Source organism: Anguilla rostrata, chromosome 7, assembly GCF_018555375.3.
Source record: "Anguilla rostrata isolate EN2019 chromosome 7, ASM1855537v3, whole genome shotgun sequence".
In the NCBI taxonomy this organism is placed as follows: Eukaryota; Metazoa; Chordata; class Actinopteri; order Anguilliformes; family Anguillidae; genus Anguilla; species Anguilla rostrata.
In genome coordinates, this window is record NC_057939.1 from 24,621,929 (window position 1) to 24,647,735 (window position 25,807).

Here is a 25,807-nt window from a genome sequence, read left to right on the forward strand (position 1 = left end):
ACTCTCTGAGTTTGTGTGCTTGCCAGTGTGTGTGTTTCTCTGTCGTTCTCTTTGAGCCCTCTCTCTCTTTCTCACCCCCTCTCTACCCTTAAAATTCAAATAAAATAAAGCTTTATTGGCATGACAAGATACATCTTATGTTGGCAAAGCACAGAAAAGGACATTACAGTTTAATGGATAAACATGGATCTAGACATACACTGTACAGACAAAAATAATAAGTCTGTCTTTTAATATCATTAATAATATGTCTATCCCGGTGTGAGTGTTTTCTCTCTCCCTCTCTGTCTCTCTCAGGCTGGATTGATAGTCAGTAGAGCCGGAGTGCAGTAGCTGGGGATCAGGGCTCCAGGGGCCGCTGGGTTTTAGGGGTGATTTATGATCTCGCGGCGGGACGTCCCGGCAGCGCTTATCTGCCTCTCCCGGAGCCCCGCGGGCTCCTCTCCCCGCCCCTCCGACGGGCAGGCCCAGCCGGACGTTAACCAGACCACCCCCCCCCCCCCCGTCCCGTCCCGGAGAAAATAAAGACTAATAACAGGCGATGTTTTAAACATCCCCCTGACGGGCGGAGGAGCGGCCGAACGGAGCGGCCCGTAATTAAAACTCTCGCCTCCGCCGCGCCCGTGATGGATGACTCCTGGAGTGGTGTCTCCGCGCAGGAAGTGCTGATCCCTTACTCAACAGAAGGTTCGAAGGTCAGCTTGTAATGTACGCATTAATTCTGGGCACTTTGCGCTCCCGCGCGGCGGCGATGCATTAGCCGTGCTAACGTGCTTCGGCGCGGCACCGATGCATTAGTCGCGCTAACGTGCTCCGGCTATGCATTAGCAGTGCTAACGTGCTCCGGCTATGCATTAGCCGTGCTAACGTGCTCCGGCTACGCATTAGCAGTGCTTACGTGCTCCGGCTATGCATTAGCTGTGCCAACGCGCCGCGAGTCCCCCCGCTGTCCCATTGGCCGTCGGCCCCCGGCGCCTCGCATTCCTCCTGTTTATAAACCCCGCCCTGCTCGCTCTCTTCGTGCGTCTTACTCCTGCGGCGTGGAAAAAAAACACTGACCCGAATCGCCCCGCCGGGGGCTATCAATAACCGCACGGCGCTATTCCGCCGACCTTCGCTCGGGCGCATTTTTTGCGAGGGAAGAAGCCAGTCGCGGTGTCTTCTGGGAACCGGCCGTCCGGACCTTTCTATTTCTTGCACCCCGGCGGCCCGTTCGGTTTTTCGAACGCCGAAGACTGCGCGTCGGGGAAGAATGAGAAACACACGGCGTTCCCGGGCCTTTCCGCACAGACTCCGCAGGTTCCCATGGCAGTGGGATGAGTGACAGCCGAAATGGAACAGCGAGGGTAAACAGTAATTACGCCGTCCTGATTTATGCCTGTGAAAGGGAAGGTCTTTGGGGAAGCGGCTTCACTCGACACCGGCCGCTCAGGAGGAGACGCGGGGCCAGGCGGGATGGGTTCAGGGAGTATTTTTGGCTCTCCGGGACAGCTGGACGTAGCGAGCGTTCCCAGGTCCGCGCTGTCACGGTCGTTCAGTGGTTTTTTTTTTTTTTTTTTTTTTCCTTTTCTTGCTTCGCTGTTCGTTTGAGTTCTTTCTAGAACATTTCGTTGACTTTCACAGTCCATTGAAATATGCCTTACAGGATGGTTGTGATAATTGTTAGGGAAGCAGTTGGAAGCATGGAATACTTCAGGATTAAAAAAAAAACAAAGTACTGCTTGTAGAATGAAATACTCTTTTGAGCGCCTGCAGGACAGCACTATCTTGGTTAAAAACTGAAGGTGTAGAACGTCACAGTGGTGTTGTGTAGCGATACGGGGAGAATCCCGGCCTGCTGACGCCCTCCCTCCCTGGACTGGGCAATGATGCACAGTCAGGATTTCACTACAGCCCTCCTTTCTTTTAATCCCTTCTTCTTCTCCTTCTTTTCTCTCTCCTCATCTCCCTCTTGGTCCTGAGTGGACGGCTTGTGACCCCAAAATGCCCTCTTCCCTTTCTCTGAGTGCAGTGTTCCCCCCCAGGAGCAGCGACCCCCCCAGCCCTAACCCCCCCTCCCCCTGAGAACCCCAGATGCCGCCCAGATACTTGTGTTAAAGAATGGCACCTCTTGTAACAATTCTGAGAGGAAGCCAATAAAAGATTTTATTGAAAAGACATACGCTCTCACACACGCACGCGCTCCCACCCACGCTCTCTCACACACTCACATACACACACATGCACACATTCTCTCACACACACACACACACACACACACACACATGCACACACACACACACACACACACACGCACACAGAGTATCACACGCAGTATCACACGCAGAGTATCACACATGGAGTATCACGCACAGACTATCGCATGCAGTGCATCCCCCACGCAAAGTATCGCACGCAGAGCATCACAAGCAGAGCATCACCCACGCAGAGTATCACGCTCACAGAGTATCACATGCAGAGTGTCAAAAGCAGAGCATCACACGCAGAGTATCCAATAAATCACACCCACCAGAATATCACACACAGGTATCACACATGATATCACACCACCACAGATATCACAACAGGCATCACACATAGAATATCACACCCACCCACACAGAATATCACACACAGGGTATCGCATACTCAGAGTGTCACACGCACAGTCTGCACACAGGCCCTGCAGCCTGCAGTTGAGCTGGAGTTGGAGAGGAAGCAGGCTGCTGCAGTGCTGAGCGTGGGCCTGCCCTGTCCTGAAGCCCTAGCGTCATTGTGCGCTGTGCTGGCTCGTAGCCCGAGGCTGTCAGGGATATTTAAATGAGTTATTCATAGGGACACTTAGAGGCCTCTTAGCTCTGCACTTGTTCTATGGTTTCCTCCAGCCGCGCTGCAGTATCACATGACCTGCTGCAGGGAGGAGGCCAGGCTCCTGTCCAACTGTGTGTGAGTGTGAGTGTGAATGAGTGTGTGTTTGTGTGTCTGTGTGTGTGTGTGTGCATGCGTGCATGTGTGTGAGTGTGAATGAGTGAGTGTGTGTGTGTGCGTGTGGGAGTGTGTGCATGTATGTGTGCACATGTGTAAGCGTGTGTGTGACTGTGTGCGAGTGTGTTTTTGTTTGTGCAGTTGCAGGAGCTGCATCATAGCACTGAACTGTCCAAACTGAACTGATCCGACAAAATGCACAGCTGTAGTTTTTTCTGTCGTAAATATTTGCATTGCACAGGACAACTGGGCGGATAGGATCTGAGTGACTATAAGTGTTTTAATTGGCCTTATTTAGACCAGCCCTCTCTGTGAAATACTCACACCCGCTCTGTCTCTTCCAGCCTTGTGTCTGTGACTCTCACCCCTTATAAGAAAGCTTCCCAGTGTCCCGTGTCTGGAGCTGGGCTTCCTGCAGTCCTTTCTGCAGTTTACTTTTCTTCCTCTCTGCAGTCTGTAACGCAGCTCTTCTGCTCTGTGTTTAAAAATGACTGTCTGACCTCCCTCCGCTGCCTCCGCTAACTCCATTTCCCTCCCCGGGTCTCAGAAACATTCACCCCCCCCACCCCCCACCCCCACGGTCCTTATTTGGTGTGACTTAAATGGGTTCAGTTCTCTTAACCCTGCACCATTACTCATGGCTTTTAGCACAGAGGCTTGTATCCTTTAACCTCTGTGGATCTGAACCAGCTCTGCATGGGAAATGTTCTCCTTTCCACAGATAAGTTTTTTTTCTTCTTCTTCTTCTCCTCCTTCTCCACGTCTCAGGACTGCTTTACGTATATATAAAAAAAAAAAAAACTCTCCTGCGTCCTGTCCAGGGATATCTTTTTATTGGCCCGTTTTAGTGTTGTGTAAAGCAACACGCGTGTGTTTACATTCTGCTCGGTAGAGCGGCGTTTCCGCGCATCTCCCACCCCCCGCCCCCTCACCCCCCCATCCCCCGCCCCGCCCCCAGAAACCTCGCACTCAGTCGCCACGTGAGGGTTGACGTGTTTTTAAAAAGCCGGGTTCTCATGATGGTTTTTTTTTTTTTTTTTTGGAAATGCCACCAACATTGTTCTGGGGTGTTCGCACATTTGGCGGGAGGAACGGTGAGGGGTGCGAGACCCCCCCGACCCCCCCCCCGTAAATCGGCCTCACTTCCTGTCTGTTCAGCGCAGGGCCTGCGCGTTTCTTAATCCAGAGATGCTAATAATCCGCCGGGTGCAGGGAGGCTGAATACGCTTCTGTTTTCCGTTTGGCTGGAAGGTGTTTTCTCTGGCTCCGGCCGTGGCACTTCAGACCCTCTTATAACAAACTGAAGGTTTTTAATTGCCCCCGGGGGAACGGTTAGGGCACAATGGACATGTGGCGGACAAAAGGCTGGGCTTCGCGGGGCCCGGGGCTCGCTGTAAACGGGGAAAAGGCGCACACGTCAGCGGCGTCTGCGCGGCTACGCGGGGGTGGGTGTGCGGGCGGGTGTGCGCTTCGGTGAGGGGAGTGGAGGGGAGGGCCTCGCCGCGTGTCCTCACGCCTGGTCGCTGTCTTCGGCGCCATCTTGCTGGTGAGCGCTACCGCCGCGCTTTCAGGCTGGGACTGGAGGAAGAGCGGCTCCCACAGCGGTTAACTGCAGTAGCGATATCTCACCACTAGGGGTGGAATATATGCTGCTGGAGAAATACCTGTTCAGTTCCTTTTATTTATTGGGCACAGGCACCAAGCTGTTGGATGTTACCATGTCGCATGGTGATGTTGGTGGACAGTGGATGATTGCTCTCTGTGTTACTCTCCTTATTTTTATGTATATCTGCTTGTACTTCTATTAGGCTTAAATATTTCTTGTTTAACTTTTGGTTTAGTTAAATAATATAAGGTATACACCTTTTTGCCTTCTGAATTTTAGTTGCTGGGAAATATGTGGCAATTTTTCCAATAAAAATGTTAATTTAAACAATATATGAAATACAATGCGAGACACATTATTTTGCAGTAATGTACCTGAACAAGTATGGACAGTTAATTTTATCGCTGCGTGTTTTTATTTCTATCATAAGTTCAAAATCAAACTAGTTTTCGGCTGTTATTTTTTATTCAGTTCAATAATTTAATGAACTGAAATGTATGTTCATCTTCGGTGAGTAATCTGGCATAATGGCACTGTTTTATGTTCTCTCTAGTCTTTTAAAAGCAGGCAATCCATAGCTTCACGGTTTTTCCCACGATTTAAAAAATAATGTACCCTCGATGAATACAGAAGAAAATAAATCCTCTTTATTATTCGTACTTGAAATAGACATGATGTACAGCATTAGTGAATTTCCCCTCAGAACCAATAAGGTTGTGTTATTTATGCAACGTTTTACTGTGCCGACAGCACGTAATTATTCATCGATTGCTGTTTTAGACAACCGATAAATAAAGGGGGTATAGAAGGAAAATACTAGCTAGCAAGCTAAACTGAGCCTTAGGGATTGTTACAGATTCTAATAGCGATTTAAACGCTCAGGAAAAAAAACTACAGGAAGTGGCGAGAGGTCGCGACCCCGCCGTACGCGCCGCCGCGCTCTCCGCTGGAAGCAGCCGGAAGATCGCAGCCGTCACGCCACGCCGCCTCTCGTTTTACGGGCCTCGGCGCGAAGGACCTCACACGGCGGCGCGCAGTAAAGCCGATTGAATAACGAGGCGGGTTTCGAAACCCCGCCGCTCGCGCGACAGTGGAGCGCCGTTAGCGGTGATGCAGCAGAGCCAGTGTCCGCATCTGCAGCGCATTGAGATAGAGGTAGGGTTTCTATAGGGGAGGGGGTAAGGGGACGCTGTGTGGCCGGCCGCCCACCCACCCCCCCCCACCCCCTGGCCTGTTTGAGCGGCTTTGCTGCGACGTCGAGCGCCGGCCCGGAACGTCGCCGACCGCGCGGACGCTTCTCGCGCCCGTCCCCGTAGCGATTCCCGCGCGCGCGGCCGCGTTGAATGTCTTCATTCACCCGGGCCGTCCGTAAAGCAAATATTATCGCACATGCAGCGGACGATCGGTCTTCTGCTGCCTCCTTGTGTGGTACGTCACAGGCCATTACCCGCGCGTACCACCGGGCCACCTGACCGGGCCCAGCGCCGTCTGGAGCACCGCCCCGCGCCGCCCCGCGGTCAGACGGAGCCTTTTATTCCGCCGTCGCCGCGACGACGGCCGCCGGCTTTAACGAGCGCCCGACGGTGCGGCCCGCGGCAACCGTGTCTCACGATGTTAACGTTCCGTTTGGGGTGGAGCCTCTTTCACAGCACCTGATTCAGCCGTAACACACAAACAAATAAACAAATAAATTAATAAATGTTCTTCAACGCTGATATCTTTGTAAGTCCCGTGGGATTTGTTTTTCCTCACCTGCTCATTTTGTTTGCTTGTATTTCTAAGCCATTTAAATTCTCCCTAAATATTCCCTTAACCTTATTTGTGAATAAATAAATGCGATCAAATATAAGTTCTGTGGAAGGATGGGGGGTGCGTATAAATAATTAATAATATTGTTCATACATTTGTTTATTTGTTTAGGCAAAAAGTAGCCTTCAACATTTATATATTATTAAATTATATATTACTTAATTAAATACATATAATTATATGATTATATTTAAGATGTATGATAATGCATATTTTCTGTTAAATTGATTTTCACAGGCAAATATACTTTTTAAAAAAAATTAAATGATTGTTTTTATTTTTGAATGAGCAAGAAAAAGCTAAATGGAATTTTCCAAGCCACCTTCATTTAACAAAGCCAACAGACAGAATCACCGTACTGGTAAATATGTGTTTGCCTGTCTCATAAATAGTTTACCTTAGCCCGTTTCCAGAAAAAAACTAACAACATTTACAAGTGCGCAACGCAGAGAAGTGTTTTCACAAGTCACAAGGTGCGTTGACGTTGTGAGAGAATTCTGACATCTCCTTCGTACGTGCCAAATTAACACACCCAGCCCGGCCACCGTGTCGCCTCTGTACTGGTGCACCGAGCAGGCATCACGTAAGATTACATTTAGCATGCGTCAGGCCTGCACCAGGTGAAGCATGTGTAACCGTAGTTAGCATAAATAATGCCTTGGATACTGCGGGTCAGTTTCTAGCCTGTACAACACCACTCCTGGAAATATACAGCAAATATGTTGAAATAAAGTGTATTAAGATTGCTTATTTCACTACTTCACAGCGTGTGTACAAAAAATTCTAATTTTCACTTTTTAAAAAATTTTGAAACATACATTGCTGTGGAAAAATACGTATTCTGTTTTTCAAGTGTTTTTTCACATATTTTTAATATATTGCCATGTATTCTTTTTCCATACAGGACATGCTTCATGCTTCTTTTTAGGTTTAAGGTTTATTTTCACAGATTTTTTTTGTTTTGTTTTTTTAAACTGATCTTGCAGTTTATTATACACAGTAATCCTTTTAGCTCTCTGGCCTCTGATAGTCACATTAGGTCTTCACTCTTTTAGATGCTTTTAATGAAATCTCACCCTGAATTTAAGCGCAGAGGAAATCTATTGGTGACCCTTCCGGGTCACTGCGGAGGTGACTGATGAGCACTGAGAAGTGTTCTGAGGTTTGGGGTCGACCGGTACCGCCCTGGAGGATGGGACGGATTGAGTGAAGCTTCATTAGAGTGTTGCTTTATTCGCGGGTTTTATTGCTGGGTTTAGCGGGGACGCTGTGTGCGTGTGATGTGATTGGCGGGGACGTGATGGGCGGCGGCGTGGGCGGGCTCGGCAGAAGCGCCGCTGCGTTCTCTTCACGGGTCCCGGGAGCTCGTAAACCCGGCCAGCGGGCGTGCGGCCCCGACCCGCCCAGACCTGCTACTGCTGGAGTCCGCCCGGCCTGCTGTGTGTGCGCCTGTGTGTGTGTGTGTGCGTCTGTGTGTGTGTGTGTGTGTGTGTGGAGAGAGAGACGAGGTGGTGTGTGTGTGTGGTGTGGCAGAGAGAGAGAGAGGTGTGTGTGTGTGTGTGTGTGGGAGAGAGAGAGAGAGAGAGAGAGTGCGCGCGTGTGTGTGTGTGTGTGGCAGAGAGAGAGAGAGAGAGTGAGAGTGTGCGTGTGTGTGTAGCAGGCTGCTGAAAGGATGAGCTGTGATCAGTGTGCCGCTGACAGGGCTCTTGTGTGCAGGAGGAAGGGTTCGAGTCCCCGTAAGTTCTCCTGGTGTCCGGCCACCGGGGCACAAAGAGGCCTCTGTGTGTGTGGGCCTGGGGAGCCAGCGCCTTATCACTCGCTCTCGCACGCTCCCTCTCTCCCGATTGGCCCTGGTCAGCCCGGTCCTCCCGACCGCCCGCCCGCCCGTCACGGTCAGACCGCGGCCGCACGCTCACCCTCCGCCCGCCGCCCGCGGCGTTGGACGAGATTCACACGAACGCGCTGGCGGAGGGACGCATGCGTGGGAGCAATGCCGTTTTATTTCCCTTCTCTCTGCTCGGTCGTAACTTTTTACGGCCTTTTCAAAAACAAGCCGGAGAAAAATGTTTCGTAGGGAGCGAGCGCGCTGAGCAATAACAAGCGATCGGGTTGAAGTCCTGTTCAGTTTTGCCTGTTTCGTCTTGGCACAGTTCGTTTCGCATTCCAGCCCATTCAAGGTCCTCAATCTGAATTACAATGCCACGGAATTTGGCACCACGTTGACCACAAACAGCACCCAGACTGGTTTAGTCCAGTCACTCCAGTGAGTCAGTCCAGTACAGGGATTAATACATGATAAGGGCAATATATACATGTAAATGGGGCTCCAGACATATCTACTTGTCGGTGTCAAACCGAAAGTACAGTAAGGATGCAAATGCTCAGATGAACTCGGTCTTAGTCTTAGGTTTGGCACCAGTACATCATAGAATGTCTTAGCCCTGTTTTGAAAAGCTCTTTTGGGCGGTGGATTGCTTTGCTTTGAGTGCAGCGCTTTGCTCTTAGCGCTCGTGTTTTGAGCCGCCTTCTGCCGTCTTATCCTTAGTGCTCGAGAGCTCTCTTAAAATTCGACTGCTGCCTCGGCGCTACGCTTCCGCTCTGCTACGGCTGTGCTTTACCGCACGCACAGGCCCTGGCTGCTTTTATCGTCCCTTTTCACGTTACGCGAAACCCCTTTTATTATTGTCGTTCGGATTTTTCCAAAGCAACCCTTGCGCGGCTTTTCCGCGTAATGCCTTCAGTACGAACGGTCGCTCGGTGCGAAAGGGTTGTAAATGACGCATGGCGTTTCGGGAACATTTTTACGGCTACGCGTGGCCGTCGGTGGACGACTCTAATCGGACCACCGTCAGGAAGCTAGTGTGACGTTACATGAGTGTTGATTCAACGTTCCACTCACAAGTGCGTATAATTGCAGCGCTTTTTATGGGGCATTTTTATCTACCCTTTATATTCCCCAGTGGGTCCCATTGAGAAAGAGACCCCTTTTCTCAGGGAGTCCTGGCCAAGAGGTGGCGTCATTCGACATAGGGCAGCGTAGCACCATTTGAAACTACAGCCGTGAAACGGAAAGACTACGCCGTGACCACCGGGCCGTTTTTAGACCGCGCTCGTGGTGTGGTCCCTACGGGCCGGAGGGTTCAGCGTTCCTCCCATACGGGGTACGGTGGGAGGAGGGTTCGAGAGGGAAGCCGCAGACCGGCGGGTCTGAAGCCCGGCTCCCTGGCCGCCTCTGGGCTCTGTGTTACCGCGGCTCCCGCCAGGGGGGCGGGGTCAGAATTCGGAGGGGTCGCGGAAGGGGTCAGGTAGTTCGCGAGTGGGAAGGGGCGGGTGGTTGGGTTGCTGGAAAAACGGGAGCCACCGCCAAGGGGGATGTCGGATTTTCGGGAACACCAGGGAACCAGGGAGGACGTCGTGGCGGGAGAGCCATCCGGAGAAGGAAGAAGCCGACGGCATCCCTGGTGTTAAACAGAGGGGAAAAAAAGCCTACAGCTTTTACAGCGCCCTCTCCCGCCACCAGCGACCCCTTTTGAACAAGCCTGGCTGGCGGTAATTGTGTGTTATTCATTCGGCTGCAGTTACTCAGTTAAACGCTTCTCCCGGTGCTCGTCCGGCAGAAGGGTGCGGCGGGGTGCCGTGGCACGGTTTGGCTGGCGTTTTTTTACTGTGTGTTTTATAAGTTGTGACGGCAGGGACCACAGGGCCCGCAATGCCAATCCCAGAGTGCCCACCCCGTTTAAACCGTGAAACTATGCAGCCGGCACCTTTATGTAACAGACACACCTGTAGCTAGCTAGCTGTGTTTCGCAAAACCATAGCTTCGCTGGTTACTATGTTGTTTCCCATGTTGTCATGAATATTTATTTGTTTATCTGACATCAGTCCCAGTGGGCCTTTTTTCCCGAAAGCCCTGTCAGATCAGTACACCTTCGTTCTGGGCTAGTTTGGGAAGGAAACCCAACCCTAACCCCGATTCCAACCCTAGCACACCCTAATCCCAATCAGAACCTTGATCCCAACTATAACACACCTTAATCCCAAACCCTGATTCCAACCAAAACACACCCTCATTTTTACCCTGATCCCTATCCAAATCCTAACGCTAACCCAAATCCCAAACCTAACCTTAATCACCATTAAGTTTGTTTAAGGTAGAGATGCCTGGGCCTGGGCAGCAGTGTGGCTGGGCGACAGTGTAGTATAATGGCTAAGGAGTTGGTCTTGTAACTTAAAGTTCGCAGGTTCAATTCCCCAGTAGGACACTGCCGTTGTACCCTTGAGCAAGGTACTTAACCTGCATTACTCCAGTATATATCCAGCTGTGTAATTGGATACAATGTGAGTCACTCTGGATAAGAGCGTCTGCTAAATGCCTGTAATGTAACGTAAAGATGCATCGGGATGTTGATGTTTTCTGTTAATGAATGGAGCATGGACATGCATCGTACACCTTAATAATAATAATAATAATAATAATAGCTTTATTTGTATAGCACTTTTCAATACAGGAAACATTGTGCTTCACAATAGTCGATACAAAATACAGAAACAAATTTGAAGATGATATTTATTTTGAAGCTTTATGCTATTTTGCGGTTTATACATTTATTTATTAGTGATTACGTCCCCACAAACACTGGTTAAATACAGCTTCCATGCTCCTTTGACAGTTACTGTATGTGAACTGCAATACCAGAATATCAGTTTATGTTATATATATGAGGATAAGCTACACCTAATGTATTTTTGGTCCCTACAGTATATTGCAACAGCGGGAAAACAGTAGAAACACTGTAATATTTTTTTGGCCTCCATTTTAGTTGTTTTTAGAAGCATGATATATTGGCATGCGCAAAAATGATGTGCTTTCTCTGTGAGTGTATCGGAAGTGTAGCATTTGCATTTATGTTGTTTGCACTGGTCAGAACTGATGAATGAATGCTTTCCTCATGTGCTTTCCTGCAGAAGAAGAGTGTTTGGGTTTGTTTGGGTTATGAAACATCCGAATCCAAACCCTACAAGCCCTCATTGTGCTACTCAAATGAGGGGAAGGTAAAGTGTGTGGTGTGTGTGTGCATGTGTGCGTTTGTGTGTGTGTGTGTTCTCGCGTACTTCATTGAAAGCAGCATATAGCAGTGATTTCGCGTTTGTTTTATTTTCCCGCTAAAGAGGAACTTCGAAACGCTAGCGGGCACCTCAGTAAAATAAACAGCGCCCGGATCCGAGATGAGCGCGCGTCATCAATCTCCCGGAGGGACGGCCTCGTCCGCCGCGCTATCTGTGCGCGCGATGGGGTAAACAGTTTATTTTGCATTTGCGCTCACTTCCTGGAGGTAGTTAAGGTGATGTACGGTTTGTCAGCACTGAGGCAAACCAGATCGGCAGGGAAGATCGTTTATACCTGATAACCCAGCGCAAAGTTTTTTTTTTTTTGTGCGAACCAAAAATACAAAAACAAAAAAAAAGAAAAACGACTCAAAGCTTTAAAGAAGATCATCCCTTTCGCCTGTCTGAGCCCGGCACCGGTGTGGTCTTTCGCTCGCAAAATATTTTGTGCATTTTGCGAAGGTTCGAAGTCTCCGGTCGCCGCTTGCGAAGTGGAGTTTTGTGATTCGGCTCGTCTGTTATAATGCGAATGAATACGTTTCGGGTTCTTCCTCGTTATCGGCTGCGTTTTGCCGTCAGCTGAAACGTGATAACGAGGCAGGCCCTGCGACAGCGATATGGCAGGAGCCGAGCGACACAGTTATTTTCCCATGTCTTTCGCCCGGTGTTTGTGAGAAGTCAAAAGCACTTCCAATACGCCGGTAACTATAGAACGGTTTTTAAAGGCCTGCTCTTTGTCTATTGTTATTCCGCTGAATGCGGTCTAGTAAGATGTTCTTTATTCCCATTATGGTCTATGCAAGTTGTGGGTTTGAATTTCCACAGCTGAAAAATACTGTCGTACCATGGGTAAAGACATGACAGTATACTGTCTTTCTGTGTTGTTGTTTTTGTTAACCAGATATGAAATTGTGTGTGTGTGTGTGTGTGATATTTAAACAAGCCTTCTCTGATTACTTCTGTGAGTCCCGTAGGGATGGTTGTATTCACTTCAGTTCAGTACAGTGGCACAATACTGTATGGTTATGAAGCCCTTTTATGTCCTCAATCTGCTCAGTTTATTTACTGTAGATTCTTCACACAAAGCTTTGCAAAAGATAAAACGTGCGTGTGTGTGTGTGTTTGTTATTGCAGGTTAGAGCAGCCTGACTGGCTCTATTATACTTTAGCTTGTGTATGTGTGTATGTGAATGTGTGTAGGTGTTTACGTGCATGTGTGTATGTAAGCGTGTGTGTCTATGCATCCGTGTGTGTGTGCGTGCGTGTGTGTTATTGCAGGTTAGAGTAGCCTGACTGGCTGTCTAACACTTTAGCTTGTGTATCCGTGTATGTGAGTGCGTGTGTGTTTACATGCATGTGTGTATGTACGCGTGTGTGCCTATGCATCCGTGTGTGTGTGTGTGTTCATGCGTGCGTGCGTGTGTATGTTATTGGAGGTTAGAGCAGCCTGACTGGCTCTATAATACTTTAGGCGTGTGTATCCATGTGTGTGTGTGTGTGTGTGTGTGTGTGCGTGTGTGTTCTTATGTGCGTGTGTGTATGTAAGCGTTTGTGTCTATGCATATGCGTGCGTGCGTGTGTATATAATTGGAGGTTGGAGCAGCCTGACTGGCTCTATAATACTTTAGATTGTGTATCCGTGTGTGTGTGCGTACATGCGTGCGTGCGTGTGTATATAATTGGAGGTTGGAGCAGCCTGACTGGCTCTATAGTACTTTATATTGTGTACCCGTGTGTGTGTGCGTACATGCGTGCGTCTGCGCGTGTATGTTTTTGGAGGTTGGAGCAGCCTGACTGGCTCTATAGTACTTTAGACTGTGTATCCGTGTGTGTGTGCGTACATGCGTGCGTCTGCGCGTGTATGTTTTTGGAGGTTGGAGCAGCCTGACTGGCTCTATAATACTTTAGCCTGCTCTTCTGCCGGTCAGCAGGTTTACATTAGCAGCTCCTCTTGTGCAGTTGTGGCAGAGTGTTAATGTTGGCTAATCTTCTCCTGACAGCCCATTGATAACCCTAAGAAAGTGTCCTGGATCTAACGGATTACTGCAGTTTAGCCCTGGTAGCGCTGGGGTTCCTCCTCTCTTCGCTACAGGCATTAAAAAGCACCTCCCCCTCCCCTCCGCTCACTGGCGTGTTTATGCGCTGTGTGAACTCTCCATTACAGCCTTTACAAGAGTCCCTGTCTGTTTGTCCCATGTCTGTCTGTCTGTCTGTCTGGTGAAGTGTGTGAAGGCACGTACAGGTGAAGTTATGGATTATAATGGGATGTTAATAAAACAATCAACATTTTCCAAATAGAATGCTAACTATGGCAAAGTCGTATTTTCTTGAAAGTGACGTTTGGAATGCTGATCCATTACCGTCCGAAGTTGGATTATTCTAAATGTCTTCACTTGATGGCGCATGCAAACATACACACACAAGCATGCACTGTGCACACACACAGAAAGACACACAATCCACACTCGCATGCACAGTCACACACGCATATACGCACACACACACACAGACACACATGCGTACACACACACACACACACACACACACAGACACACATGCGTACACACACACACACACACACACAGACACACATGCGTACACACACACACACACAGACACACACGCGTACACACACACACACACATGCAGAAAGGCAGGAGACGGGTAAATTCTCTTATCTGCGTGAAACCTCAGTCACAAAAGGAAGCTGGTTGGAGGGAAAGGCAACACCGTACAGTAGCCTTCCCCCCTCCCTCCGGGCCGAGAGGACCTGGGTGTGGCTCCCGCGGACACAAAGCCCCGAAACACAGAGGGAAGCTATCGCTTTCAGCCGCGCGACCCCCGGGCGACCTCCCGCCGCGACCCCCCGGTGACTCCGCCGTGACATCACATCTCCAGAGGAGAGGGAGGAACGCCTCGGGGCGCTGTCGCGCAGCGACCGTAACCCGCGACGACGACACGGCGGCCGCGAAACTCGCGCGGTAAATCACTGCGCTCCGACGGGCCTAGCCCCGCGCGCGGGTCCTGCTAGCGTCCTGCTAACTTCTAGCGTTCGCGCTAACGCCGTGCGTTGCGGCGCTTCTTTTCCGCCATCGTTCGCGACCCATTAGCGCGGATGGGTCTCCTCACCGATAAAATATTTTTTTTTAAGGCTGCTTACAGTCCACGGCGGTCTCGTATCACCTGGGAATGAGGACTGACGAACACCTGGGTGCGGGTAAAGTTCCACTCGGACAGAGCCGAAGAAGCATGGTCTTTTTAAATTAAAAAAACAAAAAAAAACAAGATAAAAATAAAATGGGAAGTTGACAGAAACTTCAGGTAAACACGGTGTGGTTGTTTTTTTCGTTAACTTTCCACGGAAGTGTGTACGGCATTAGGACGTGTGCTTTCATCAAACGCTCATATTACTTGAGTTACATATATGAAAACATTTACAGGCCTTCAAAGGTCCCTTTACGAATGAGCTCCAAATCAAATATTTAAAGCTATATCAAGAAGGGTCATTTTAGAATTTTTGAATCCATTATAGATCGGTGGAGAGCCGTGAAGCGATTAGACGCGAAGGATTTGTCAACAGCGTGCCCTCAGATTCTCTGGGAGTCAGGTCGAACGCTTTTCTAAATGTATTTAAAAATTAATTTGATACGTTCCTGAAACGCATTTGAATAATTGTGTGGGACCCAGGACCGAGCAGGTTTGCGTACGCTGCAGAAAACGGACGTCTTATATTTTTTAAAATGTTATTTATTTATTTTTTCTCCCTCTGTCCTGCAGTTGACCTGGAGCACATGAGGACGGTGAAGGCCGACAAGCACCAGCGCTTCTGCCAGGAGAACGGGCTCGTCAGCCACTTCGTGTCGGCCAAGTCGGGAGATTCGGTGAGTCGCCAGCGCCGCGGGCTCCGCTAGCGGCCGGGCGGCGGGATTCTGCGCGCGCGTGCGTTCCGCACATTCGCGCGTCGCTCGTGTACGGATCTCAGATCTGGCCCTTAGTACTGCCTCCGTGAGCGGAGAGAGCAGCTAAAGGTTCTGGATTTCTCGCAGCTAAATAAACACTACTGTATGTGACACCATGCTTTGGCCTGTCTGAGGATTGATTACCTGCCTGTACTGTATGTGACTGAAACTATTTGTGGCCGAAGTAGCGAGCGTTGGCTTTTGTTGCACCCTAGCGTGGAAGAGCACGGAGTCTCGCAGGGCACTCACGGTTTAGCGGCTGAGTCTTGGCGGACGTTCACGTTTCACGCCAGAGTCTTGGCGGGCGTTCACGTTTTACACCAGTGTTTTGGGGGGTGTTCATGTTTTAGGCCAGTGTCTTGGGGGGCGTTCACGTTTCAGGCCAGTGTCTTGGGGGGCGTTCACGTTTCAGGCCAGCGTCTTGGGGGCGTTCACGTTTCAGGCCAGCGTCTCGATGGGCGTTCACGTTTCAGGCCAGTGTCTTGGGGGGCGTTCACGTTTCAGGCCAGCGTCTTGGGGGCGTTCACGTTTCAGGCCAGCGTCTCGATGGGCGTTCACGTTTCAGGCCAGGATCTCGAGGTGCACGTGTCGCTGGCTGTATTTCAAGTCAGTTACTAATCTGTGCTTTTACATTTAATTCCCCCTCAGGATGTGAAGTGATGCTGATCTTTGCCCCTTTCTCACCCCTGCTTCTCTTACACTTTGTGTTTTTCACTTCCTTTTACTTACATCTTCACCTCTCTCTCTCTCTCGCTCAGGTCTTCCTGTGTTTCCAGCGAGTGGCAGCTGACATACTGGGTGTGAAGCTCAACAAGGCAGAGATTGAGCAATCTCAGGTAACCCCACCTTCACACACCTCCATCTTCACTGTATGACCCTAAAGGTAACTTACTTCCATTTTTACTGTATGACCCAAAATGAGCTTACCTCCATCTTTACTGTATGACTCTAAATGAGCTTACCTCCATTTTTACTGTATGACCCTAAAGAGAGCTTACCTCCATTTTTACTGTATGACTCTAAATGAGCTTACCTCCATTTTTACTGTATGACTCTAAATGAGCTTACCTCCATTTTTACTGTATGACCCTAAAGGCAGCTTACCTCCATTTTTACTGTATGACTCTAAATGAGCTTACCTCCATCTTTACTGTATGACCCTAAAGAGAGCTTACCTCCATTTTTACTGTATGACTCTAAATGAGCTTACCTCCATTTTTACTGTATGACCCTAAAGAGAGCTTACCTCCATCTTTACTGTATGACTTTATAGGGAGCTTACCTCAATTTCTACTGTTTGACCCTAAGAGAGCTTACCACCATCTTTACTGCATGACCCTTAATGAGCTTACCTCCATGTTTACTGTATGACTCTATTGGGACCTTACTTCCGTCTTTACTGTATGAACCTAAATGAGCTTATCTCCATCTTTACTGTATGACCCTAAATGAGCTTACCTCCATCTTTACTGTATGACCCTCAATCAGCTTATCTCCATCTTTACTGTATGACCCTCAATGAGCTTACCTCCATCATTACTGTATGGCCTTAAACTAGCTTACCTCCATCTTTACTGTATGACCCTAAATGAGCTTATCTCCATCTTTACTGAATGACCCTAAATGAGCTTACCTCCATCTTTACTATATGACCCTCAATGAGCTTACCTCCATCATTACTGTATGGCCTTAAACTAGCTTACCTCCATCTTTACTGTATGACCCTAAATGAGCTTACCTCCATCTTTAATGTATGACCCTAAATGAGCTTACCTCCATCTTTACTGTATGACCCTAAATGAGCTTACCTCCATCTTTACGGTATGACCCTAAATGAGCTTACCTCCATCTTTACTGTATGACCCTCAGTGAGCTTACCTCCATCTTTACTGTATGACCCTAAATGAGCTTACCTCCATCTTTACTGTATGACCCTAAATGAGCTTACCTCCATCTTTACTGTATGGCCTTAAACTAGCTTACCTCCATCTTTACTGTATGACCATAAATGAGCTTACCTCCATCTTTACTGTATGACCCTAAATGTGCTTACCTCCATCTTTACTGTATGACCCTAAATGAGCTTACCTCCGTCTTTACTGTATGGTCTTGAAGGGAACTTGCCTTCATCTTAGAATTTAAATATTTATTCATTTAATAGATTGTTTTTCGTGTGTATTATTCATTTGAGAAATGCTTGCACTGAAGTGGCTTTGGAGGCGCCCGGGGGACGGGCTGTAATCTTTGTGAAAGACGTCTGCGTCCGTAGATCAGAGGAGGTTTTTCAGGAGTTTCCCCGGCGGGGCGGTAGAGGCGCGGTAGTCGATGTTTACCTCCGCGCGTAACTGTCTGGGCCCAGGTGACGATGTCCATGCGGAGCTCGGCCTGTGTAAATACAGGCTCCCTAATGATGACGAGAAACCCGGGGGCGGCGGCCCGCCATTCGCGGCTCCTGATTCATCGCCCCTTATCTCCGGCGAACGCGGAAAAGCCCGGAATGACACGTCCAGCCGGATCGCCCCGTCGCCCCGAGCCGCGGGGTCGGGCCCGATAAGATTAGGGCTGGCGGGGGCCGGGGGACATTAATCCCGCCCCTGATACGACTCGGCGGAGACGGGCTGACTGGAGGGAGGGGCCCGGGTCTGGTCCGTGCTCGTGAACTGGGCTGGGGACGGGGAGGGAGGAGGCGGGACCTTGGTTGCGGACAGGGATGGACAGGGCGTGGCCTGGGCTAGTGACGGGGAGGGAAGGGGTGTGGCTTGGGCCGGGGAAGAGGAGTGTCGTGGACCAGGAATATGGAGGGAGGGGGCGTGTCCTGGACCGAGGATAAGGGAGGGCTTCATCGCGAGCCGTGAATAAAGACCTCCGTCATCACTCCATCACCTCCCGCTGTTCTCTCCCACTCCTGACCCCCCTGCTCCTTCCCCTCATATCTGTCCCGAGAACAAGGGTTTTAATCCTGGAAAAACAAACAGCGTGCGTGTCAGTCCGCCGTCCCTAGGTGGGGGGGGTTTGCTTTCTCACAGCCTCCTACTGCTGCTCGCTGGTTTCTGCTGTAGGAGAACGTGAGCAATTAGATAACCTTGTGAACGGCGCCTGAAGCCATCAGGCACTTAATGAACTGAGCTTGGCTTACTGGCACTTAATGAATACCACGGAAACACTGGGCACGTACAGTACCTACAAACCGGACTGCTGAGATGGCTTCTGCTGAATGGGTAGGGAAGAGATGAGTAGATGGAGAGAGAGTGGTAGGTAGAGAGGGATAGACTGGGAGAGGGATAGATAGAGATGGAGGGAGGGAGAGAGGGTAAGAGGGATAGATAGAGAGGTAGGGAGGGACAGTGGGATAGATCGAGAGGGAGAGAGGGGTAGAGATGAAGAGAGAGAGAAGGGTAGATAGAGAGGGAGAGAGAAGAGTGGGTAGGTATGTAGAAAGGGGTAATAGAGGGAGAGAGGTAGGTAGGTAGAGATTGATAGATAGAGAGGTAGTGAGGGACAGGGATAGATAGAGAGGTAGGTAGGTAGACTGGGAATGAGGTAGGGAGGGAGAGAGGGATAGATAGAGATTGAGAGAGGTAGTGAGGGACAGAGGGATAGATAGAGATTGAGAGAGGTAGGGAGAGACGGCACGATAGATAGATAGATAGAGATTGAGCGAGCTAGCGAAAGGGAGAGGGGGGTGAGGTGGGGTCAGACAGGTCTCATTAACTCCTGTCAGCAGCGAGAGCCGAACAGGAGAGTCAGTGGCCTCTGAGCCGATAAGATCAGCACGGGGGCCCCCCTCTGTCAGCTCCCTGTTTATGAGATAAGATAGAGGAGCCGCGGCTCCTCAACCTGGGGCCGGTCTGGGGGCCCGGTCTGGGGGCCCGGTCTGGGGCCGGCTCGCTCTCACACGCGTGCCCCCCGGTGCCTGGAATACACCCGGGCCTCATGGGAATGCTTTCACCCGGGTCAGGCACCGCTGCCCATATTAATCATGCTCATGCTGATTCTGGGTTCTGTCTGCTAAATGAATGAAATGTAATGTAATATGATGGATGGCTTTATTCGTACACATACCTGGTTTGGACAATAGGGACCTCTGCTCTGCTCTTTAAAAACATCTTGTTTACTCTTTACTTTTCAGATTGTTAATTTGTTTTTTTTTTTGTTTTTTTTTTCCAGCTTTTCAATATTAAATGATCATGTACAATTATTATGTAGGGTTGAGCTTGAATTCTTAGCGTTCTCTAAATGAGTAAGACTCTCTGTAGTGGTGGTTGAAAGTGTTTTTAATGCAAATGGCTAAGAGAAGTCACAGAAGGGATTCTCAGGCTTCATTTGTGGCTAATTCGTCTGTCTGCTCACTTTGACTCTGACTTGTTCATGTCGTGTTTTTATTTTCTTTCCCGAGTCATTGTTTGATGATTCATTTTTCTTCTGCCGTCACCATATCCATCTTCCTTTCTGTTTATGTCTCTCCCTGTTTCACTCCCATCCCTCTCTTCCCTTGGTCTCTGTCTCCCCCATCTCTCTCCTCTCCCTCTCGCCTCTCTCCCCTATCTCTCTCCCTCTCTTTCTCTCTCCTCTCTCTCTCTCTTACCGTTTCATTCTTTCTTATCTTGCTTTTCCTCTCCTCCTCTCCCCCTCTTGCCTCTCTCCCCTATCTCTCTCCCTTCTTTTCTCTGCTTCCTCTCCTCCTCTCTCTTCTGTTTCATTCTCTTCTCTCTCCCTCTCTCTGTCTCTATTCCTCTCCCTATCGCTCTCTCTCTCTCCCTCTTGCCTCTCTCCTCTCTCTCTCCTCTTTCTCTTTGTTTCCGTTTCATTCTTTCTTTCCCTGTCTCGCTTTTCCTCTCCTCCTCTCTCTCTCTCTCTCTCTCTCTCTGTCCCTGTTCGCCAAACTTCCCGCTGTCAGAAAGTGGTGCGAGCCGAGCTGGTGAACTACCCTCAGGACGAAGGCCCCGTTAGGCAGGAGAGCAGGAGCAAAGTCTGCTCTGTTCAGTAGCCACAGTAGGTGCGCAGAGTCACTGCTAGATATATGCTTCTGTACATATATCTACTGGTGAGCGGAGCAATAGAGCATTTAGATCAGCCACAAAGCCCGTCACAGTGTGCCTGTAGAAATGAATGGTACTAGGTGTGAAGTAGCGGCAACTGTATTAGTAAGTAGAGCTAGCAGTAGTTAGCCTGGCCAATAAATTAGGTGGTACATTATCCATGCAATAACATGTCTGCTCAGGTGTTGTGCCGTAAATCTGCCGTGAAATTCTTTTTAAAGAAATATGAACTTTATTTAATCATTTACTGTTTTCATAAAATAGAAATGATGCTCATATTCCTAATTAAAGTTATGTATTGTTTGTCTTTTTGTGTATTTAAAGGTTTTAGTTTTTTAAAGGTTATGTTTTGTTAAAGATGAAACTTTTATTGAATTCAGAGCAAAGTTATTTTTTTCTTTTCGTAGCAGAGTATTTTTGTTCTTAAAGTGCAGCACTTTGTCTCTGCTGAAGTGTGTCATGCAGGAATGGGGATGTGAAATGGAGTTTTTCAGAGTGCAGTGATACTTGGCTGAGAGCGGAGTTTACATCAGCATCATCCAGGGATGGGTGATTGGCGTCTAGTGTAAATATTTGTGTCTTCTGACCTCTATTTAACCCCGGGCCAGGGCTGCAATTCGCAGTTGTGAAATATTGCTAAAATGTCAAGACGTTCGAGATTCAGAAAAGTACCCTACATTTTTAAAGTAATTGGTTTCAGTACACACACTTTTTTGTTTATTTATTTCCGCTCTGAATTTTTAAAAAATCTATTATAAATCTATTAACTATTTTGTTCCCCTTATTTAAAGAGGAACATGTTTTGGAGTTATTTCTGGATTGCCCATTAAGTGGTCGTGTAGGTTTGTGCATAGCAGTGTTCAAATGGTAATGGTACATTTTTAAATAAATTAAAACATTTTTAACATTTATTTCCATGTCTGTCTGAACGTAGACATACCAACCTCCAGATGACGAGGACAGACACTGTTGTTATCGTTGTTAAAGGGGAGTGAACGCGTGTGTAGCAGTGTTAATTTATGTTATGTTTCATCAGTGTTTATTTGCGTCATTTGTAATGGTGAGTTATGCCCACTTTAGGACAGCTAATACAAAATGGCCGTTGATGCTAAATTAAATTCGTGTAAAAACAAAGGTTTGAAAATGTACCGTTACTTAGTGTTAATGTTTATTGAATTTTTGTTGTTATGTTGTAAACACATGGATGTGTATATGGGATGTGATTTAAATTGCTAGTGTGACGAAAATGTTGAAATAAGTGGTTATAAAAGTATGTATTTAAAAAAAAATTGGAATTGGACTTATAGGTGTGTTTTTATATTATAGGTTAGCACAGGACCGTAAACTGCTGCGTGGTTTGCGGGATGTTAGCGTAGCGCTACGCTAACGCTAACGCTGTGCCTGATTGCCTCTCTCCCCAGCGTGTGGTGAAGGCCGATATTGTGAACTACAGCCAGGAGCCCGTGGCTCGGACAGTGAACCCCCCCCGCAGCTCCATGTGTGCGGTGCAGTGACACCCCCCCAGCACAGCCAGAGGTTTCACAAACTGACGAAAGCAGAGCAGGAGCGGCAGACAGCTCCCCCACACTGGACCTCATCCTGCCCTGCAGGACCACACAGAGAAGAGACAACACTACTGAGCCCCGACCGGCCCTTCTGCTCCACGCACACACTCACGTTCATACACATACACACACACACACACACACACACTGTACATACACACTCACGCTCACACACACACACACATACACACACACTGTACATACACACTCACGTTCATACACACACACACACACACACTGTACACACACACATACACATACACACACGCTGTACATACACACTCACACACATACACACACACTGTACATACACACTCACGCTACACCACACACACACACACACATACACACACACTGTACATACACACTCACGCTCACACACACACACACACACACACACACACACACATATACACACACACGCACACTCGCACTCATACAAACACACACATATACACTCACTCAAACACACGCACTCACACACACACACACTGTACGTACACTCACGCTCATACAAACATACTCATATACACACACTCAAACACATGCACTCACACATATACACACACATACACACTTGTATACACACACACAGTAGTGTACACACAACACACTCGTATACACACACATACATATGCAGTCATACACGCAGCCACACACACTCATATACCCAAGCACATTCACTCATGCTCAGAGTCATACACACATCTGGGCTTATGTATTTGTTAGTATTTTCTCTGTATCGCTGTTAGACTACAAATCAGTGTTTTGTGTCAGTTGTGGTTCTGAGAGAATGTTTACTGTATATTACCGAGAACACTATTCCTTTAGTGGACTTTTTCCTGTGTGCGTGTGCGTGTGTGTGTACGCATTTGTGTGTATGTGTGTGTGTGTGTGTGTGTGTGTGTGTGTGTGTGTAGACGTATCTATAGAGAGGAGTGGGAACTACAATTCCCAGGTGTATAATCCTGACTGCTCCACATCTACATTTCACCCTAGACTATACCTGAGGGAGACTTAACTTTTAACTGCAACGCATTAATGTTATACACACACTGTCATCTCTTTCCCGGGTTCGGAAATGTGCCCTTTTTCATTTCTTTTCCCACATTCACACATGTAAAGTCAAGCATTTATAATGCGTTTTATTTTTATTTTCTGTTGGAATCATGTGTCTGAAAACTGTAAAATGATCGAACTTTTGTTTGGCAGAACCCTTCTCTGCTTTCCTGCTTTTACAGTAATAGATAATGTCACAGGGACCAATTAATAGTATTCAAGAAATTATATTGTTTGTCTTTCAAAGAGGCGTCCGTTTTATTTATTTTATGTCGTGTTTTTTTGTTGAGGGAACATGGGTGGGCCGGCGAAGGGGAGACAGTGAGGAGTTGGTGTTGAGGCCCGTGACAGATTCGGGGAAAATACTATGTGCGGACGGCAGCGGCAAATAGTGTCTGCACTGTCTTCCCGTGTGGTGACTCCCCGTGCACTTTCAGTCACCAGGGTCCGCTTTTGAGATGGCGGCGGTGTTCACTGGCCTTTTACTTTATTTGACGTGTGCACGCGCTCGCTTGTAGCCTGACTAGAATGTTCTCAGCTAAGAATGTCATGGAAAGCATTTGTGTGTGATTAGTTTTATTATTTTTTTAAATGATTATTTTATTACATTTCTTTAAGGAAAGTTTGCAAAGCTTAGGATTCTGCTGTCATAAATAAAGTCCTGATGGCACTAGAAACTAAGTTGCTTAACAGTTAGTTAATAGTGTTATATTGTTATAACATTATAATTGCAATAGTTAGTGCTTTTGTTGCTATTGTAGTGTGATGTTGCAACCAGCTTTGAAAGGGACCACTGGAGAAGTATTTGAGTACTCAAACAGACACTAGAAATGTATTTGTTTTCAAGAAAAGAGTGATAACTATCAGTTAAGCCAAATACCACTTCTTTGGATGTACGATTTGTGTTTGTGAGAACCAATCACAGCTTAAAAAGATATATGAGCTGTTTTCTAGAAAAGGTGGTTTACTGAAATGTACAGAATGTTTTTACTTAAGTATTAGAACTAAGACCAAAAAACTAGGAGCAGGTAGTCTGTGCTTATGTTTAGCAAACATAGACTCTGAGTCAGCAAAGTAAAACAGCTGTGATTCATTAAGTGCTCACAAGGATTTCATCTATATAGACTTTTTTTTTCTTTTTATCCTTTAAATGAAAATAAGGATTTTCTTTTTTCTTTTTTTCTTTTTTGCTGAAAAGGAATATAAAATGTATATGTAGACATTAAACAGAGATATTGTAAGGCTTTGTTCATTAATCTGACCAGTAACCATATTACTGTCTGTATATTATTTTCATACTATATATTGTGAACCAGAAAAATATATTTACTGTCTGTGACATTGTCACTTTCTGTGAAAATGGTCTGTCTGTTAATGGGACCAGATCTAAATATGTGGTGCCCGTATCTGCTGATCTGCATGTCATCTGAATGGGCTCATATGGGTCTCGAAGATTAGACCTGGACATCCATGTAGTATATCTTCCGGACACCCGGCAGACACAATGCCATATTATTTACTTTATTTTTATTGAATGACTCTTGTAGTGTAGGTTTCAGTATATTAGTTTCAGTATATGGTTCTTGAAATTACGACCAGTGACTCGCGATCTCTACAGAGGACACACGTTAATTGCCGGGTCAATGTATGTGTGACCTCTTAACTGATTTCTCTGGACAGACAGGATGGTGAGAAATCTCTGACATTTTGCCTTTTTTCACAAAAAAATAATAATTCTAATTCGTCTCTGAACAATTTTGTTTTAAGCTATTCCCTCCCTCATATGTGATATTTTTCCCAGTAGAAGTGATGTCTTGGGGCTTTGACATTGTAGGGAAATATCTCGCCTCCTGGTCATAACTCACTGTATTTTCCTCTGAAGAAATTTGCTTGTCGAATTTAATTTGAATGTGATGTGCACTCCAGCTTGGCTGTTACGTGAATGTCATTAAGAACAAGACCATATTTATATATTTTTTTTTTTTTTTTAAATTTATTTATTTTTTCCCCATACTGGACATCAAGTACATAGATCTGATCGGTTTAGTATATTAGTTTGCATTTTAAACAGTAAAAGTGCATTTTATGATTAGGAATGTGTTATATGTAAGAATACTAGTTGTGATCAATTTTTTTAAACGTTTTGGGAGATCTGTCCAAATTATGTACATAGAAATTCAGTTCCATTCAAACATGATTTTTCTCTTTTTATTAAAAAAAAAAAAAGAAAAAAAAATGCTGATTGGATAGCTGGTGCGTGTAGGCTTAGGTTTTATAAATGTGAATTCATTTAAAATGTAAAAATTAAGAGGCAGTCAAACATGGTCAGAGATAATTTAAAAACTCCTATTGAGCACACAGTGATTTTCATTTACAGGATATAGCTATTTACCTTTAATACCCAATATAGAATAGTATCAGATCTGTACTCTTTAAGGCATAGATAGAAATCAAGAGGGCTTTTACATAAAAGGGCATTGTAAGGTTAAATATTGTTATTTGAATGATGGAGTCAGCACGTCAGTTTTTTTTTTGTTTTTTTTAAAAAAATTTTTATTACTCATTACTTTTATAAAATTAAACTTGCTAGTATTTTTTTTTTTACTTCCTGCCATTGTTATATACATTACAGAGGGGATCTATTCATGAAGATGCTACTTTTCTTTCTGGGTAACTTTCTTCTCATAGAACGTTTTTTTT

The 25,807-nt window shown here is 47.0% G+C and overlaps 1 protein-coding gene across 2 annotated transcripts in view; it reads left to right on the forward strand.

The window, feature by feature from the left end:
- Window positions 1-24,607, forward strand: part of rab28 (RAB28, member RAS oncogene family) — a 40,536-nt gene extending 15,929 nt beyond the window's left edge. The window contains exons 5-8 of one of the 2 annotated variants that reach the window (XM_064343858.1): window positions 15,263-15,366; window positions 16,203-16,280; window positions 20,342-20,436; window positions 21,905-22,006. In XM_064343858.1, coding sequence (XP_064199928.1) covers window positions 15,263-15,366; window positions 16,203-16,280; window positions 20,342-20,431 — 272 coding nt within the window. In that variant the 3' untranslated portion in view covers window positions 20,432-20,436; window positions 21,905-22,006. Of the gene's footprint in view, window positions 1-15,262; window positions 15,367-16,202; window positions 16,281-20,341; window positions 20,437-21,904 lie in introns of both variants that reach the window. The other variant, XM_064343856.1, reaches the window with a different exon arrangement.
- The last annotated feature ends 1,200 nt before the right edge of the window (window positions 24,608-25,807 follow it).